At 42.7% G+C, this 17,509-nt stretch overlaps 1 protein-coding gene across 7 annotated transcripts in view; it reads left to right on the top strand.

The window, feature by feature from the left end:
• Positions 1 to 17,509, top strand: part of LOC115102440 (rap guanine nucleotide exchange factor 3-like) — a 47,332-nt gene that overhangs the window by 15,299 nt on the left and 14,524 nt on the right. For all 7 annotated transcript variants that reach the window (XM_029622389.2, XM_029622393.2, XM_029622388.2 and 4 more), the window contains 5 exons: positions 2,039 to 2,083; positions 12,989 to 13,095; positions 13,214 to 13,335; positions 13,460 to 13,640; positions 13,844 to 13,928. In XM_029622389.2, coding sequence (XP_029478249.1) covers positions 2,039 to 2,083; positions 12,989 to 13,095; positions 13,214 to 13,335; positions 13,460 to 13,640; positions 13,844 to 13,928 — 540 coding nt within the window. The remainder of the gene's footprint in view (positions 1 to 2,038; positions 2,084 to 12,988; positions 13,096 to 13,213; positions 13,336 to 13,459; positions 13,641 to 13,843; positions 13,929 to 17,509) is intronic.

The raw sequence follows: 17,509 nt of genomic DNA, 5'->3' as shown, positions 1-17,509 counted from the left end.
AGCCCGTCTGCTTAATGTCCTTAAATCCACCTTGACCTAGTCCCTAGAGGTTCAACAACAACTACAACCCCTCTGATAGATAAATAGATCAATGCTTGATCTTATTCATGTCAATAGCTGTGGGCGCATTGCAAAATATTAAAAGCTAAACATCCAATACCCTGTTTCTAGTTTGATATTCGTAAATACACTTATTACATTGATAATACAGTAGGATATGGAAATGTTAAATAATAGACTTAGACTGGAGATTGAGTTCAGTTGGCCTTATTAGAACCATGGTGCAGTGCTTCATGCCTTAGATGATCAGGCAAACATCATTATTCCTAAAGCATCTGCGGCTCCACCTCATCTTTGTGTCTGTTTGATGATGTGTCTGGAATGCAGAGGCGCCATGCAACAACATTAGACCCAATTAAACTGGCTTCACACTGGGCGCCAGCTAACTCTAGTTAATTAAGACACACATGGCACGCGTGGTCTGATACCACCACTAGTAGCAAATGCAGACAGAATCATTTTTCTAGAATGAATAGATGCTAATAAGGTCTGTAACCCAATGTCCATGCTTATTGCAATGCATACCAGTGCTGGGGTGGTGGTGATGACTCCTGGAGATAAACAGGACAAAATGACTCACATTGGTAGAGGTCCTCATAATAAGAGATACATAGCAAGAAGGGCACTTCTTGATAAGAGGGACGGGACATGGCATCTGGCATTTCCCACTGTATGCCCCATACTGCTGCCAGGCCTTCAACTTTGTTTCCTTGAGTTGTTTTCTAAGATGCAAGGGCTTCTCCAAGGGAACAAAAAAACAAAGTCACCATAGCCTACAGGTGTGTCTGTGCGGTGCTACATCAGGCAAGAAGTGACGCCTCTACAAGCACGGTTTTGCTGCTCTCAGCATGGCAGAGAGAGAGCAGAAGCGACAGAACATATGAGAGAGACTTAAGTCTATTTTATAGAGTTGGCTAACAGCTGAAAAGGGCAATGTGCAGTACCTCTGGTTGGGAGCATGTGACAGTGTTGGCAGTAGGACAGACCAGCACAGTTTACTCTGTCAACAGAAATGAAGGGTGGAGAGGTCTCCACGCTAGGAGCCATTGAACACCCGACTTAAGAGAAGAAAAGCAATCTAGTACAAAAATAAGAAAAGGGGATAGAAGAAGAATACTGTATTATTTATTTTCTTGACTGCAAATGGAGCTGAGGGAAAAATGACGTGTTCAAACCATTTTCTTTTTTTAGCTGCATTTGATACCCAAGCCCAGCACAAGGCCATCAATAGCGCTCCCACACAAAGAGAGACGAGATGACAATAACTCGTCAGGTTCCATATTTCTATATTTCTATTTTTCATCATTTGAGCTGGCGATCCCACACCGCGACACAGTGAAAACGTGAGGCCTTCTTCTGAGTGGCCCTCAAGGTGAGGCAGTAGCCACTCATGCGTAAACAAGACCTGGATAGATAGAGGAGAGAATGCCCTGAACAAAGCCCTTGTAAATGATTGTGTACTCCGATGACACCTCAGCCAGCGGAGTCCATCCATGTCATGCAACTTAGCAGCTGGCTTGGGAACACATTTAGAGAGGCTGTCAGTGGATCATAAAAGAAGAGTTATAGAACAACAAAAGAGGAAGTGGGAATTAGGCTACAGCATAGTGTTGATGAGTTGAGAGGAGGGTTTGCCCATATATATCATTGGGTTTAGGACATATATTGCCTGAACCAGTAGACATATAGAAAACACTCATTGAAAACAAACTGAACACAACAGTATGTATCTCATTAGACATTAGAATATTTCACATTCAACCTATCTTTCTGGTCCCACCCAATGGTTTCTGAGAACAACCAGTTTAACCAGTTCTGTTGGAATGCCTATGAGAGGAAGCCATAATATATTATAGGCCTTATTATTCAGCAATGCCTTGATATTGTAGGCTTTCTGGACTGGACGTGAACCTCTATGATGGAATAATGAAATGATGTAATAGTAGGTTATGTTTCTTTCTCTCCCACTTTCCCCTAGACCCCACTGCCAGAGGCCCTTGACACACAGGACACCATGAAGCAGGTACGTAGTATGCCGATCAGGGACAGTGCCACACACACACCAGGGTTGGGCTCAGTTTGAATTGAAGGCATATTTTAGTTTACTTCCTGAATTGACTGCCTTCAATTCTAATTGATCCCAACCCCGTCTTAGACCTTAATCAAACTGCTCTGGCTTCTGATTCATCTTTGATGAATCACAATCTTCATGAGAAGAGAACCAACAAGGTCATCGAGTTGACATGTAGGAACATTATTTATGTCGGACATTTTGACCTCACCCTCAAATCATCTGTTACACCATAGAAACACCACATCAGCATAGTAGAAATGGTGACTGGAAGCTCAAGTACAGTAAATAGTAGTTCACCTCTTAAAGCTGTAGGTCCTTGGGGTTAAACATTTAGTGTTATTCATTTACGTCATATTACATCATATAATGCCCCACATTTTCTATTGTGTGCCATGTGAAATTCTAAGACTCGCAAGACCTTCAACATACACGTTGCCTCAATACGATGATCCAATGTATGAGCATAATGACATTCCTCAACGATTTTAGTCATCTCAATGAAATGTCAATCCCGCAACCTGTTGACATCGGACATGGCCCGGCCTTCAGGCTGTAGCTAATTGTTTCTCCTGGGCCCTTTTAGCCACTGCGCCAGCCTTTGTTGTTGCAGCGTTGGCATCTTCTGTAACTGCTGAACCTGTTCTTTTTGAGTTCCTAATATCACTGCTTGAGCAGTGGAGGCTTTAAGAACACATTCCAATCAAGGCGAGCACTGCAGTCACAAGGAGTCTAAAGGACACTACACTCCACCCCCCACCCCCCTCCCGCCTTCAGGCCCTCACTACCCCCCCTGCCTGACCAGAGCAGACCCAGCCCTCTCACTCCTTTATCTAACTGCTCCTTCAATAGCCCCCTCGCAGGAGAAATCAGCCTAATAACGGTGTTGAAATGGAAAGACAAACCTGGCTCCTGACTGGTATTATTTTACCCAATATACATAGACGCAGTCAGGCAGGCACACACACACTCACACGTCTGAATACATACACACACACACACACACAGCCGGTCTCACTTTGATGCATCCAGAATCTCCAGGAATAAAAACAGTGGAACAGTGTTCTCTTCTACTCCAGGAAGAATGAAAACACAGTAAAAGATCAATGCCAGTATATAGGCCTATACAACATTAAAGTTGAGTTCATGTCTATGTTTTTTTCTGCACTGAACCTGAAGATAGGGAGTATCTTTAATAAATATCCAGTCAGCCTCCGAATGTTCCAAACTTCCCAAGGGCTTTTTCTGTGTGAGTGCTGTGTGTATTTTGGAAAGGGGAGAGAGGATGCAGGTCTTATAGCTAATGGGAGAACAGTAGCGAGGCTACAGGGAGGTTGGCTTTGTTGGTGCTTTGTTTGGTAGTTGTTGTTCTTGTTTTTTATGTCTTTGGAGCATGTGTCAAACTCAAGGCCTGCGAGCCGATTCAATCTGACCCAAGGGACATTTTTTGGAAGGGGGGGACGATTGTCAATTGACATTGAAATGACTAAAACCAAATAGAAACTGTAGAAATTATAATTGACCGAATGTTATAGTCTCTTTACTCTGTCCAGCTTGCTAACAGTCATCAAAACTTAAGCTAGACAGTCAGGGAGCATCGAAAATTCAGAAAGCGATGGCTAGAGGACAATTTGTTAAACATTTTCATGGCAAGGAAATATACAGTGCAGTAGTATTCAGACCGCTTGACTTTTTCCACATTTTGTTATGTTACAGCCTTATTCTAAAATGGATTCAATAACCCCCCCCCCCACAATGACAAAGCAAGAACACGTTTTTAGAAATGTTTGCAAATGAAAAAGACAAAACATGAAATACCTTATTTACGTACATTAGTATTCAGATCCTTTGCTATGAGACTCAAAATTGAGCTCCGGTGCATCCTGTTCCCATTGATCATCCTTGAGATGTTTCTACAATTTGATTGGAGTCCACCTGTGGTAAATTCAATTGATTGGACATGATTTGGAAAGGCACACACCTGTCTATATAATGTCCCACAGTTGACAGTGCATGTCAGAGCAAAATCCAAGCCATGAGGTCAAAGGAATTGTCTGTAAAGCTCCGAGACAGGATTGTGTCGAGGTACAGATCTGGGGAAGGGTACCAAAACATTTCTGCAGCGTTGAAGGTCCCCAAGAACACAGTGGCCTTCATCATTCTTAAATGGAAGAAGTTTGCAACCACCAAGACTCTTCCAAGAGCTGGCCACCTGGCCAAACTAAGCAATTAGGGGAGAATGGCCTTGGTCAGGGAGGTGACCAAGAACTTGAGGGTCACTGACAGAGCTCTAGAGTTTCACTGTGGAGATGGAGAACCTTCCAGAATGACAACCATCTCTGCAGCACTTTACCAATCAGGCCTTTATGGTAGAGTGGCCAGATGGAAGCCACTCCTCAGTAAAAGGTACATGACAGCCTGCTTGGAGTTCGCCAAAAGGCACCTAAATGACTCTCAGACCATGAGAAACAGGATTCTTTGGTCTGGTGAAACCTATATTGAACTCTTTGGCCTGAATGCCAAGTATCACGTCTGGAGGAAACCTGGCACCATCCCTACGGTGATGCATGGTGATGGCAGCATCATGCTGTGGGGATGTTTTTCAGCAGCAAGGACTGGGAGACTAGTCAGGATCGAGAGAAAGATAAAAGGAGCAAAGTACAGAGAGATCCTTGATGAAAACCTGTTCCAGAGCGCTCAGGACCTCAGAATGGGGCGAAGGTTCCCCTTCCAACAGGACAACGACACTAAGCACACAACCAAGTCAACGCAGGAGTGGCTTCAGGACAAGTCTCTGGATGTCCTTGAATGGCCCAGCCAGAACCCGGACTTGAACCCGATCGAACATCTCTGGAGAGACCTGACTGTTAAAGGCCATCAGACTATTAAATAGCCATCACTAGCCGGCTACCACCCGGTTACTCAACCGTGTACCTTAGAGGCTGCTGCCATATACATAGACTTGGAATCACTGGTCACTTTAATAACGAAACACTAGTTACTTTAATAATGTTTACATACTGCTTTACTCATTTCATATGTATACACTGTATTATATTATACTGTATTATAGTCAATGCCACTCTGACATTGCTCGTTCTAATATTTATATATTTTTTAATTCCATCATTTTACTTTCTATTTGTGTGTATTGTTGTGAATTGGTAGATATTACTGCACTGTTGGAGCTAGGAACACATGCATTTCGCTACACCTGCAATAACATCTGCTAAATATGTGTATGTGACCAATAGAATTTGATTTCATTTCATTTGAAAATAGCTGTGCAGCGATGCTCCCCATCCAACCTGACAGAGCTTGAGCGGATCTGCAGAGAAGAATGAGAGAAACTCCCCACATATAGGTGTGCCAAGCTTGTAGCGTCATACCCAAGAAGAGGCTATAATCACTGCAGGTTCTTCAACAAAGTACTGACTAAAGGGTCTGAATACTTATGTAAATGTGATATTTCAGTTTTCTTTTTCTTTTTTTTGTGCTAATATTTCTAAAAACTTGTTTTTGCTTTGTCATTATGGGTTGTTGTGTGTAGATTGATGAGGGAACAAAAACTATTTAATCCATTTTAGAATAAGGCTGTAAAAACATTTTTTTAAGTCAAGTGGTCTGAATACTTCCCTACTGTAATTCATTTTATGTTGGGCCCTCCGGACCTCTTTGAAGACTGAATTTTGCGAGCTGGGAAAATGAGTTTGAGACTCCTGGTTTAGAGATTTGAGATTGTTCTGTTAGTTATCTAATGATGATCAAGATGGTTATTGTGATTTGGGATTTGGTGCTACGTATATTCACACAGGTTTTAAAAAATAAAAAACTTCTCATCAATGCCGTCAGGCCTATTTACCTAAATTGGCACTTCCTGTTTTGAATAAAGGAAGAAAAAAAATCCAGTGCTGTAGCTTGGTATTTCTGAAATGGAGGAGGAAGTGTACTTGTTGGAAACAATAACCCCTCAGAAGGTCTGAAGTCTGTATAGAGAGTGGGATGTGAGATGCAGTTCCTACAGCTCCTCTGCCCACCGGCGTGGTGCTCCATCCCTCCCTCCAGGTACAGTCATGTTCCAGAGAGAACAGAAGAGGAGAGAACAAAGCCCACTAAGGTCACAGCACAGAGGGAGACTGTAGACTCGCCTACAGAGGAAACTTCAGAACACTAGTAGAAATTTGACACTTATTTAACACCGACTATGGGCACAAATATAGTAAGCCCACACACCACATTCAGTTATTGAAACAGTTACTGTCACTGAGCCAGAGAATGAAGGTAACAAAGTGACTTTATTTACAGTGGGAAGAACAAGTATTTGATACACTGCAGATTTAGCAGGTTTTCCCACTTACAAAGCATGTAGAGGTCTGTAATTTTTATCATAGGTACACTTCAACTGTGAGAGACGGAATCTAAAACAAAAATCCAGAAAATCACATTGTATGATTTTTAAGTAATTCATTGGCATTTTATTGCATGACATAAGTATTTGATCACTTACCAACCCGTAAGAATTCCGTCTCTCACAGACCTGTTAGTTTTTCTTTAAGAAGCGCTCCAGTTCTCCACTCATTACCTGTATTAACTGCACCTGTTTGAACTCGTTACCTGTTCACACACTCAATCAAACAGACCTCAACCTCTCCACAATGGCCAAGACCAGAAAGCTGTCTAAGGACATCAGGGAGAAAATTGTAGACCTGCACAAGGCTGGGATGGGCTACAGGACAATAGGCAAGCAGCTTGGTGAGAAGGCAACAACTGTTGGCGCAATTAGTAGAAAATGGTTCAAGTGACGGTCAATCACCCTCGGTCTGGGGCTCCATGCAAGATCTCACCTCGTTGGGCATCAATGGTCATGAGGAAGGTGAGGGATCAGCCCAGAACTACACGGCAGGACCTGGTCAATGACCTGAAGAGAGCTGGGACCACAGTCTCAAAGAAAACCATTAGTAACACACTACGCCGTCATGGATTAAAATCCTGCAGCGCACGCAAGGTCCTCCTGCTCAAGCCAACGCATGTCCAGAACCGTCTGAAGTTGCCAATGACCATCTGGATGATCCAGAGGAGGAATGGGAGAAGGTCATGTGGTCTGATGAGACAAAAATATAGCTTCTTGGTCTAAACTCCACTCGCCGTGTTTGGAGGAAGAAGAAGGATAAGTACAAACCCAAGAACACCATCCCAACCGTGAAGCATGGAGGTGGAAACATCATTCTTTGGGGATGCTTTTCTGCAAAGGGGACAGGACGACTGCACCGTATTGAGGGGAGGATGGATGGGGCCATGTATCGCAAGATCTTGGCCAACAACCTCCTTCCATCAGTAAGAGCATTGAATATGGTTCGTGCCTGGGTCTTCCAGCATGACAACGACCCGAAACACACAGCCAGGGCAACTAAGGAGCGGCTCCGTAAGAAGCATCTCAAGGTCCTGGAGTGGCCTAGCCAGTCTCCAGACCTGAACCCAATAGATAATAATTGGAGGGAGCTGAAAGTCCGTATTGCTCAGCGACAGCCCCGAAACCTGAAGGATCTGGAGAAGGTCTGTATGGAGGAGTGGGCCAAAATCCCTGCTGCAGTGTGTGCAAACCTGGTCAAGAACTACAGGAAACATATGATCTCTGTAATTGCAAACAAAGGTTTCTGTACCAAATATTAAGTTCTGCTTTTCTGATGTATCAAATACTTATGTCATGCAATAAAATGCTAATTAAATACTTAAAAATCATGCAATGTGATTTTCTGGATTTTTGTTTTAGATTCCGTCTCTCACAGTTGAAGTGTACCTATGATAACAATTACAGACCTCTACATGCTTTGTAAGTAGGAAAACCTGCAAAATCAGCAGTGTATCAAATACTTGTTCTCCCCACTGTAAGTGTTGTTATAAGAAGGGGGGGAAAGTGTGGGTGGAAAGGCCATAACCACAGACCACATTAGCCATTATCAGACAAACCAACCCACCCACAAATATTTAAAAAACATTTTAACAGGCCCATGTTCCTTTTGTGATACTACACTATTCAAACACAGACATAACATTCAAAGGCAGACTTTGACTTGGTCTCCGTAAGAAAGTGTGTCATTAATGTTTATCTAAAGCACATACTCAGCCTGTTCCGGACCTGAAACGTCAGAGAGAGCAGTGTGAGAGAGAAAGGGCCACTTCTACAGTACATACAGTATGCCATTCACCAGCACTGGCACACCTGAGGGAAAACGGTTTACTCTCTAACCTGATGCATGGGGTCGGGAACAATCAGGGAGTTCCTCCTGCCTATACTACTAACACATGGGCTAAGATCAGTGCTTCCTTACCTTTTTTGAACTACGGCACACCTTTATGGGATCCATTTTTAGCACCCCACCAAAAATGTCCCTATTCATTTATTTAGTGGCAATGACCCCCATCTCATCTGATCCCTACTGTAAAATTCTCTATTTTCTGTGACAAACATTTTTTTAAAGATGAAATACAGTTTATTTAAACTATTTTCATAGTTCCTTACTCGTGATGATTCATTTGTGTGTACCTCTGTAAGAGCATCCCACGAATCCGTGCAATTTTTTTGTAAAAATAGGTCTTTAGTGTTTAACTGTTTGAGCTAGAGACTTGTGGGTTTCTGCATTGTAAAGGTGCAACCACTGACACAAAGCCATGTGTGCTGTGTTTGTTTATATGGCAGAGGCTGTGGTACAGATAAATCTATAAAAGCCTATTTATTCTTCATTTGAAAATGTGGACGGAATGTGACGCATATTGCGGAGACTCTGGAGGCACGCAGAGGCCCAATTGAGCTCTCAACCATTTTTTAAATATAACTGAGCTCTGCATCGCTCCGTATTGCTCCTCATTGACATTAATGGGTGACGGTAGGTGAGGGCGGGAGGTCCGGAATAAACACAAACTTACTTCCTTGACAGCAGCTCTGTGCTGCTAAGCGAAGTGTAAGAAGTATGAATGCCCTGACCTTGCCAATCCAGATTGACCATGTGGCGCCTTTAATCAGACGTGCCTGTGCTAACTGTTCTCACAGGCGAAGTAAATTGATACAACCCACTGGGCAAAAACTTTTTGCATCAACGTTGTTTCCACATTATTTCAACCCAATAAATCATTGCGATGAGATTGGCTCAAATCAAATTGTATTTGTCACATGCGCTGAATACAACAGGTGGAGACCTTACAGTTGTCACGGCCGTTAAAAGAGCTGGACCAAGGTGCAGCGTGGTGAGCGTACATTTTCTCTTTTATTCGAAATGACACCGACAAAACAATAAACAATACAAAACAAACTGTGAAGCTTAAGGCTATGTGCCATCAAACAAAGTTAACTTCCCACAAACACAGGGGGGAAAAGGGTACCTAAGTATGGTTCCCAATCATAGACAAGGATAGACAGCTGTCCCTGATTGAGAACCATACCCGGCCAAAACATAGAAATAGAAAATCATAGAAACACAAATCATAGAATTCCCACCCCAACTCACACCCTGACCAAACCAAAATAGAGACATAAAAAGGATCTCTAAGGTCACGGCGTGACAACAGTGAAATGCTTACTTACAAGCCCTGAATCAAAACAATACAGTTTAAAGAAAAATACCTAAAAAAATAAAATAAAAGTAACAAATAATAATAAAATAACAATAGCCAGGCTATATACAGGGGGTACCGGTACAGAGTCAGTGTGCGGGGCACCGGCTAGTCGAGGTAATTGAGGTAATATGTATGTAGGTAGAGTTATTAAAGTGACTATGCATAGATAATAACAGAGAGTAGCAGGAGTGTAAAAGAGGGGGGGGGGGACAATGCAAATAGTCTAGGGTAGCCATTTGATTAGATGTTCAGGGTCTCATGGCTTGGGGGTAGAAGCTGTTTAGAAGCCTCTTGGACCTAGACTTGGCACTCCGGTATCACTTGCCGTTCGGTAGCAGAGAGAAGCAGTCTATGACTAGGGTGGCTGGGGTCTTTGACCATTTTTAGGGCCATCCTCTGACACCGCCTGGTATAGAGGTCCTGGAGGGCAGGAAGCTTGGCACCGGTGATGAATCAACATAGAAAACTAAATGGATTTGCCAAAAAGTAACTGTAACGCATTCCGTCTTTTTTTCACCTAACTTTTAACCTAAACCGAATGACATGGTGAATGGTTTTGTTGACTTCACGTTGAATTCACAGTAGATGACAGCTCAACCAAATGTAAATCAAAACCAGACGTTGAACTGACGTCTGTGTCCAGTGGGAAAGGACTTTGCTCATGATGTGCGCCCCTCAACTGATAAAAATGCGACAACATGCCTGAGCAAACTGGATTTGTAGATACAGATGTGACCATGAGCTATTCAAGTTTCAATGTCAAATGCACAAGTACAGTGAAATGCCATTCTTGCCAGCGCTAAACCCAACAAGGCAGTAATCAATGTCAATGTAGTACTAAAAATAACACAAGGTAGAAGAAAAACACACAAGATATAAAAACAAGATAACTAAAAAGCTTTATACGGGGTCAGTTCCAATACCATATTTACAATGTGCAGTGATTCTGGAGTGATAGAGGTATGTTTTAGGGTAAGGTGACTAGGCATCAGGATACAAGATAAACAATGTATTTATCTGAGTGGCAGTGGTGCCCCCAAGTCAAAATTGAATGTGCATTTCACAGGTCACATTTATAAGTGTGTTCAAAAAAAAAGAATCAAGATTGGGAAAAGGTTTGCAGCACACCTGGACAGCTTCTCAAGGCACACCCGTTGAAAACCATTGCCCTAGATTACATGCTTAGTAGATCTACATGTTCTCAAGTAGTTCATCACAGAGTTCACAGAGATTTAGAGCTTTTGTTCTTCCAGTATATACAGAACCGAACAGATTGATGATGAGTGATTATGTCCTGTGTGTTTAGCTACTTAGTAGGTGGGGTGCTGTACCCAGGATGTGCTGTATGAAACATTCTGTTTTGGTCTGTTGTTATAAGAAAATGTGTTTAAGATTGCAAGCTGAACACAGTCACAGTAGAAATGCCAGCTTGTTTGCAATGATGATGGGGGGATTTATGCATTTGGAGTTTATTATCTCAGTGTCAGAGGTCAGAGATGACCAGGCTGAGAACATGGTGGTAGCTAGTGGTCCCACAGGAACAGTTAGGGCACATGGGAATAGTGGTGACCTCCAGCCAGCACAGCCAGTAGAGCCAGTCTGCAGTCCCCTGGGACCAGTCTGCAGTCCCCTGGGAACAGTCTGGAGTCAGTGGAGAGGATGAAAGGTTCAGAATGGTGCATACAGTCTGTAGACACTAGGTCTGGGAGCAGGACAGCCTGTGGGAAAACAGAGGAATGAAGGGGGGGCTTGGGGGATGGGGAGCTTTGGGGACCCCTCAGTTAACTTCTCACACAGCAGGTGTGTCTCTTTGAACTTTAAAGTAGCATGCAGGTTTCCCCATTCTTTTGTACATGGTTCTGAAAATGGATGAGAACCCCAGGTTCTGTCAGGTTGTGTTGTCTTTGACGAGGACGGAGTCGGCAGATCAGTCACGGGTCAGGAGCCAATCATTTCATCCCGAGTGGCTTGGAGCCAGAGCCATTGGCCAGGGCAGGCTAGGAGCCTGGCTTTGGTGACAGGAGAGAGGGGAGAGGGCCTCACAGGCTGCCCCCATCCACCACAACACCAGCAAGAGCAGGCTAAGGGCTGAGGCCTGGCTAGGGGCCAGGCGTTTGGGAGAGGAGGCTAGGAAATCACCGTCCACCACAACACCACGCCAAGTGGAGACAAAAGCTAAAGGAAATGGTCTTTGTTAAGTTCAATCTGAATCTCAAGACCACCACCTTGGACAAACAGAGCCCTGAAGGAAGCCCAATAACAAACAATCAACTGTGTGAGTCACTCGTGGAATCACAAGACTAGGACCAAGAACATATTGAGTGGAAGGGAGTGAAATGAAGACATTCTAGTTCATTAACAAACCAGTAAATGTTGATATTTAGCCATTTGTAATATTGGTTTTGTCATGGAGGTTGCGTATAAACAGGAAATGGTAGGAAATAGGCTGCACAGCAACAGACCCAATGCTGTGAGTTACATAAGCTTTAGTCTGCATCAGTGGTTGATACAAATTTTACAGTTTTTTTTTTTCTCACATTCTGTTTGGGTGGTAGAGCATAGCAGAGAGGAGTGAGATAGGAGGGGGCAGGGAATGGACAAAAAATGACTGGGAGGTGTATTAGAAATTATACTACTTAGAGAATCTGAGAGGAGGCAAAGTGAAAACTCTCAGAATGGCAAAGTTGTCAACGTAGCCAAGTGACATCCACTCACTCTCTGATGAGGAGACAGTTATGTGTGTGGTGTGGGAGAGTTTAGCAGTGCAGTAACTCTCTCCATAACACATTCTCACCAGCTCTCCTCCCACACGCTCACAATTAGGGACTCTAGCCCCTGCAAAGCCAAACACTCCACTCACACCAGTGACGTATGTGACATCACACATGGTTCCTGTAATGCTTCTCACAGAATATATGCTTTCTGCCACTGCCACTTGCTTTTCACTTGTCATTCTAGCTCCTTGCATGTCTACACAGTGGGTCACTGTTGTCACTGTCTGTTGTCACAAGACCTTCTGTGTGACACTTCACATTTCCCGCTTCATTTATATGACCTCATGTCTTTATCACGTCATGGAAATGACACAGAAGTAAAGGCATGTTGGTTGTGTGCATATGATAAGCAGAGGAAGAGGTCCATTGTTCAATTACATTTTGATTTGCACATAGCCTACATTTGACTGTGTCAAGTATTTGACCCAGTATTTCTCTCCCTCTCTCTCTCTCTTTCTCGCACACCTTGTAGTTTCTGTCGGATCGAATTCTGAAGGCAGCCAGGGTGGTGTACAGTGCCTTGATAGAGCGTAGCCCTGGCCTGATCAGAGACAGAAAGCATCACCTGAAGACCTACAGGTATGGGGCCTTGCTCCTGTCAATGATTGCAAATTCTACTATTACTTTGCCTGTTTGTCTTTCTGAAATGAAAATGCTAGATCGTTTCCTTGTAGAAATCTCACTCTTTCCCTTACAGACAATGTTGTTCGGGGAAAGAGCTTGTTGATTGGCTGATGAAGCTAAACGAATGCTTCCAATTAAGGAGCCAGGCAGTTGGCATGTGGCAAGTCCTGGTGGATGAAGGAATCATTGTTCATGGTAAGAAACTTTAATCAGAGTGAATGTATTATCATCATGTATTGTCAAATATGATCATTTGACAAGAATCAACCACTCCCTGCTGTGAGTGTAACCAAACTCAATGTCTCCTATCACAATGTAGTGAAGCAGGAGTTAAACTTCCATGACAAAGACACTCAATTTTACCGCTTCCTGGATTTGGAGTTCGGACTGAACCACATGACCAATGAGAAGGACCAATTAGACGATGAGCTGCAGGAGGGTTTGTCGTTATTACTGCAGATTGGTCCAGATGCTCTTTTGACCATGATTTTACGTAAATGGTGAGTTCCATTTTATTATGCTGTGTGTTTGTATCAAGGTTGTTTTACTCTTCCAAGTCAAAGGGAAATTTCCATCCTCAGATGGACAATAAACTTCTATTGTATTATATCTGCTCTCCTATCGTACCATATATCAATCATCCTATTCTAAGGCCTAACCTCTGACCCTATTGTAACCTGCGCGTATCCCGTCCTCTCTGCAGCCCCAGCCAGCGTAGTGCGGAGGACATGGAGGTGATCTATGAGGAGCTGCTTCATGTCAAGGCTGCTGCTCACCTCTCCACCTCAGTGAGTCTCAGCTTCCTGTCCTGTCTTTGGCCGCGTCCCAAGTGGAGCCCTATTCCCTATGTATTGCATTACCATATGGCTCTGTCCAAAAGTAGTGAGCTGTCCAAAAGTAGTGAGCTCTACAGTGAAAGTGGTGCTATTGAGGACACGTACAGCCTGAGTCTAGTCAGAAGATGTTCTGTAGAAACCGGGCTACACCGGTCCATGGCCCACATTCACAGTCTCAGAGTAGGACTACTAATAAAGCACCAGTTTTGCCGACATCGGCGGTCTTCAACCTTTTCTTGCCCAGGGACCCCCTCCCAGGCAAACCGGCAACCCAGGGACCCCCATCATATGTTAGCTAAAACATTCAGGTGAATGCTAATGGCAAGGATATATGGTCAAGAAAGATTACGAGGGGCCAGCAGCACTTGCCACACTGGTAGCCTATTGGTGGGGGCTTTTTCAAAATGTATGAGTGTAATTGACTCCGAAGAGTGTAATTTGCTCAGTATTAGGATTTAAAAACTAAAGTTGTCATAATTTGAAATAAGATATTCTACTCTTTCTACTGTAGGTATGTAATTCAAAATGTGTTTATTCTGTCGTTGCTAGCGATATTCATAATAATCTTAATTTTTTTATCACTTTTATATATATATACAGTACCATTCAAAAGTTTGGACACACCTACTAATTCAAGTGTTTTTCTTAATTTTTTACCATTTTCTACATTGTAGAATAATAGTGAAAACATCAAAACTATGAAATAGCACATATGGGATCATGTAGTAACCAAAAACGTGTTAAAAAAATCCAAATATATTTTATATTTGAGATTCTTCAAAGTAGCCACCCTTTGCCTTCATGACAGTTTTACAAACTTGGCATTCTCTCAATCAGCTTCATAAAGTAGTCACCTGGAAGGCTTATCCAACAATCTTGAAGGAGTTCCCACATATGCTGAGCACTTGTTGGCTGCTTTTCCTTCACTCTGCGGTCCAACTCATCCCAAACCATCTCAATTGAGTTGAGGTCGGGGGATTATGGAAGACAGGTCATCTGATGCTGCACTCCATCACTCTCCTTGGTCAGATAGCCCTTACACAGCTTGGATGTGTGTTTTGGGTCATTGTCCTGTTGAAAAACAAATGATAATCCCACTAAGCGCAAACCAGATGGGATGGCGTATCGCTTCAGAATACTGTGGTAGCCATGTGCCTTGAATTCTAAATAAATCACTGACAGTGTCACCAGAAAAGCATCCCCACACCATCACACCTCCTCCTCCATGCTTCACGGTGGAAACCACACATGTGGAGATCATCCGTTCACCTACTCTGCATCTCACAAAGACACAGTGGTCGAAACCAAAAATCTCAAATTTGGACTCATCAGACCAAAGGACAGATTTCCACCAGTCTAATGTCCATTGCTCGTGTTTCTTGACCAAGCAAGTCTCTTCTTATTATTGGTGTCCTTTAGTAGTGGTTTCTTTGCAGCAATACGACAATGAAGGCCTGATTCACCCTGTCTCCTCTGAACAGTTGATTTTGAGATGTGTCTGTTACTTGAACTCTGTGAAGCATCTATTTGGGCTGAAATTTCTGAGGCTGGAAACTCTAATGAACTTATTCTCTTCACCAGAGGTAACTCTGGGTCTTATTTTTCTGTGGTGGTCCTCATGAGAGGCAGTTTCATCATAGCGCTTGATGGTTTTTGCAAATGCACTTGAAGAAAGTTTTTGACATTTTCCAGATTGACTGACCTTCATGTCTTAAAGTAATGATGAACTGTTCTTTCTCTTTGCTTATTTGAGCTGTTCTTGCCATAATATGGACTTGGTCTTTTGCCAAATAGGGCTATCTTCTGTATACCAACCCTACCTTGTCACAACACAGCTGATTGGCTCGAAAGCATTAAGAATGAAAGAAATTCCACAAAGGAACTTTTAACAAGGCGCACCTGTTAATTGAAATTCATTCCAGGTGACTACCTCATGAAGCTGGTTGAGAGAACGCCAAGATTGTGCAAAGCTGTCATCAAGGCAAAGGGTGGCTACTTTGAAGAATCTCAAATATAAAATATATTTTGATTTGTTTAACACTTTTTTGGTTGTTACATGATTCCATATGTGTTATTTCATAGTTTTGATGTCTTCACTATTATTCTACAATGTAGAAAATAGTAAAAATAAAGAAAAACCCTGGAATGAGTAGGTGTGTCCAAACTTTTGATATATTTTACCTTTATTTAACCAGGCAAGTCAGTTAAGAACACATTCTTATTTTCAATGACGGCCTGGGAACAGTGGGTTAACTGCCTGTTCAGGGGCAGAACAACAGATTTGTACCTTGTCAGCTCGGGGGTTTGAACTTGCAACCTTCTGGTTACTAGTCCAACGCTCTAACCACTAGGCTACGCTGCTCTAACCACTAGGCTATTTACTCTCTATATATATATTTGTTTATTTATTTTTAAACATTGCTGAACCCCTGCAGTACCGCCGCAGACCCCCAGTTGAATACCCCTGGCCTAGATCATAGATCACAAAGAATGCGATTATGTGGATGTGGGGGACCTGATCCTAGATCAGTACTCCTACTCTGAGATGCTTTGTGAATTGAAATTGGGGCCCAGTTCTTAGAAAGTGAATTGAATATGGGCCCAGTTCTTAGAAAGTGAATTGAATATGGGGCCCAGTTCTTAGAAAATGAATTGAATATGGGGCCCAGTTCTTAGAAAGTGAATTGAATATGGGGCACAGTTCTTCGAAAGGGAATTGAATATGGGCGAAGTTCTTAGAAAGTGAATTGAATATGGGCCCAGTTCTTAGAAAATTAATTGAATATGGGGCCTAGTTCTTAGAAAGTGAATTGAATATGGGCCCAGTTCTTAGAAAATGAATTGAATATGGGCACATTTCTTAGAAAGGGAATTGAATATGGGCCCAGTTCCTAGAAAGGGAATTGAATATGGGGCCCAGTTCTTAGAAAGGGAATTGAATATGGGCGAAGTTCTTAGAAAGGGAATTGAATATGGGCACATTTCTTAGAAAGGGAACTGAATATGGGCCCAGTTCTTAGAAAGGGAATTGAATATGGGGCCCAGTTCTTCGAAAGGGAATTGAATATGGGCCCAGTTCTTAGAAAGTGAATTGAATATGTGGCCCAGTTCTTCGTAAGGGATTTAAATATGGGTGAAGTTCTTAGAAAATGAATTGAATATGGGCACATTTCTTAGAAAGGGAATTGAATATGGGCCCAGTTCTTAGAAAGGGAATTGAATATGGGGCCCAGTTCTTCGAAAGGGAATTGAATATGGGGCCCAGTTCTTCGTAAGGGATTTGAATATGGGCGAAGTTCTTAGAAAATAAATTGAATATGGGCACATTTCTTAGAAAGGGAATTGAATATGGGCCCAGTTCTTAGAAAGGGAATTGAATATGGGGCCCAGTTCTTCGAAAGGGAATTGAATATGGGCGAAGTTCTTCCAAAGGGAATTGAATATGGGCCCAGTTCTTAGAAAGGGAATTGAATATGGGGCCCAGTTCTTAGAAAGGGAATTGAATATGGGGCCCAGTTCTTAGAAAGGGAATT

The sequence above is a fragment of the Oncorhynchus nerka genome, linkage group LG20, assembly GCF_034236695.1.
Source record: "Oncorhynchus nerka isolate Pitt River linkage group LG20, Oner_Uvic_2.0, whole genome shotgun sequence".
In the NCBI taxonomy this organism is placed as follows: Eukaryota; Metazoa; Chordata; class Actinopteri; order Salmoniformes; family Salmonidae; genus Oncorhynchus; species Oncorhynchus nerka.
Note: the sequence above shows the minus strand (reverse complement) of the source record. Positions and strands in the feature narration are given on the sequence as shown.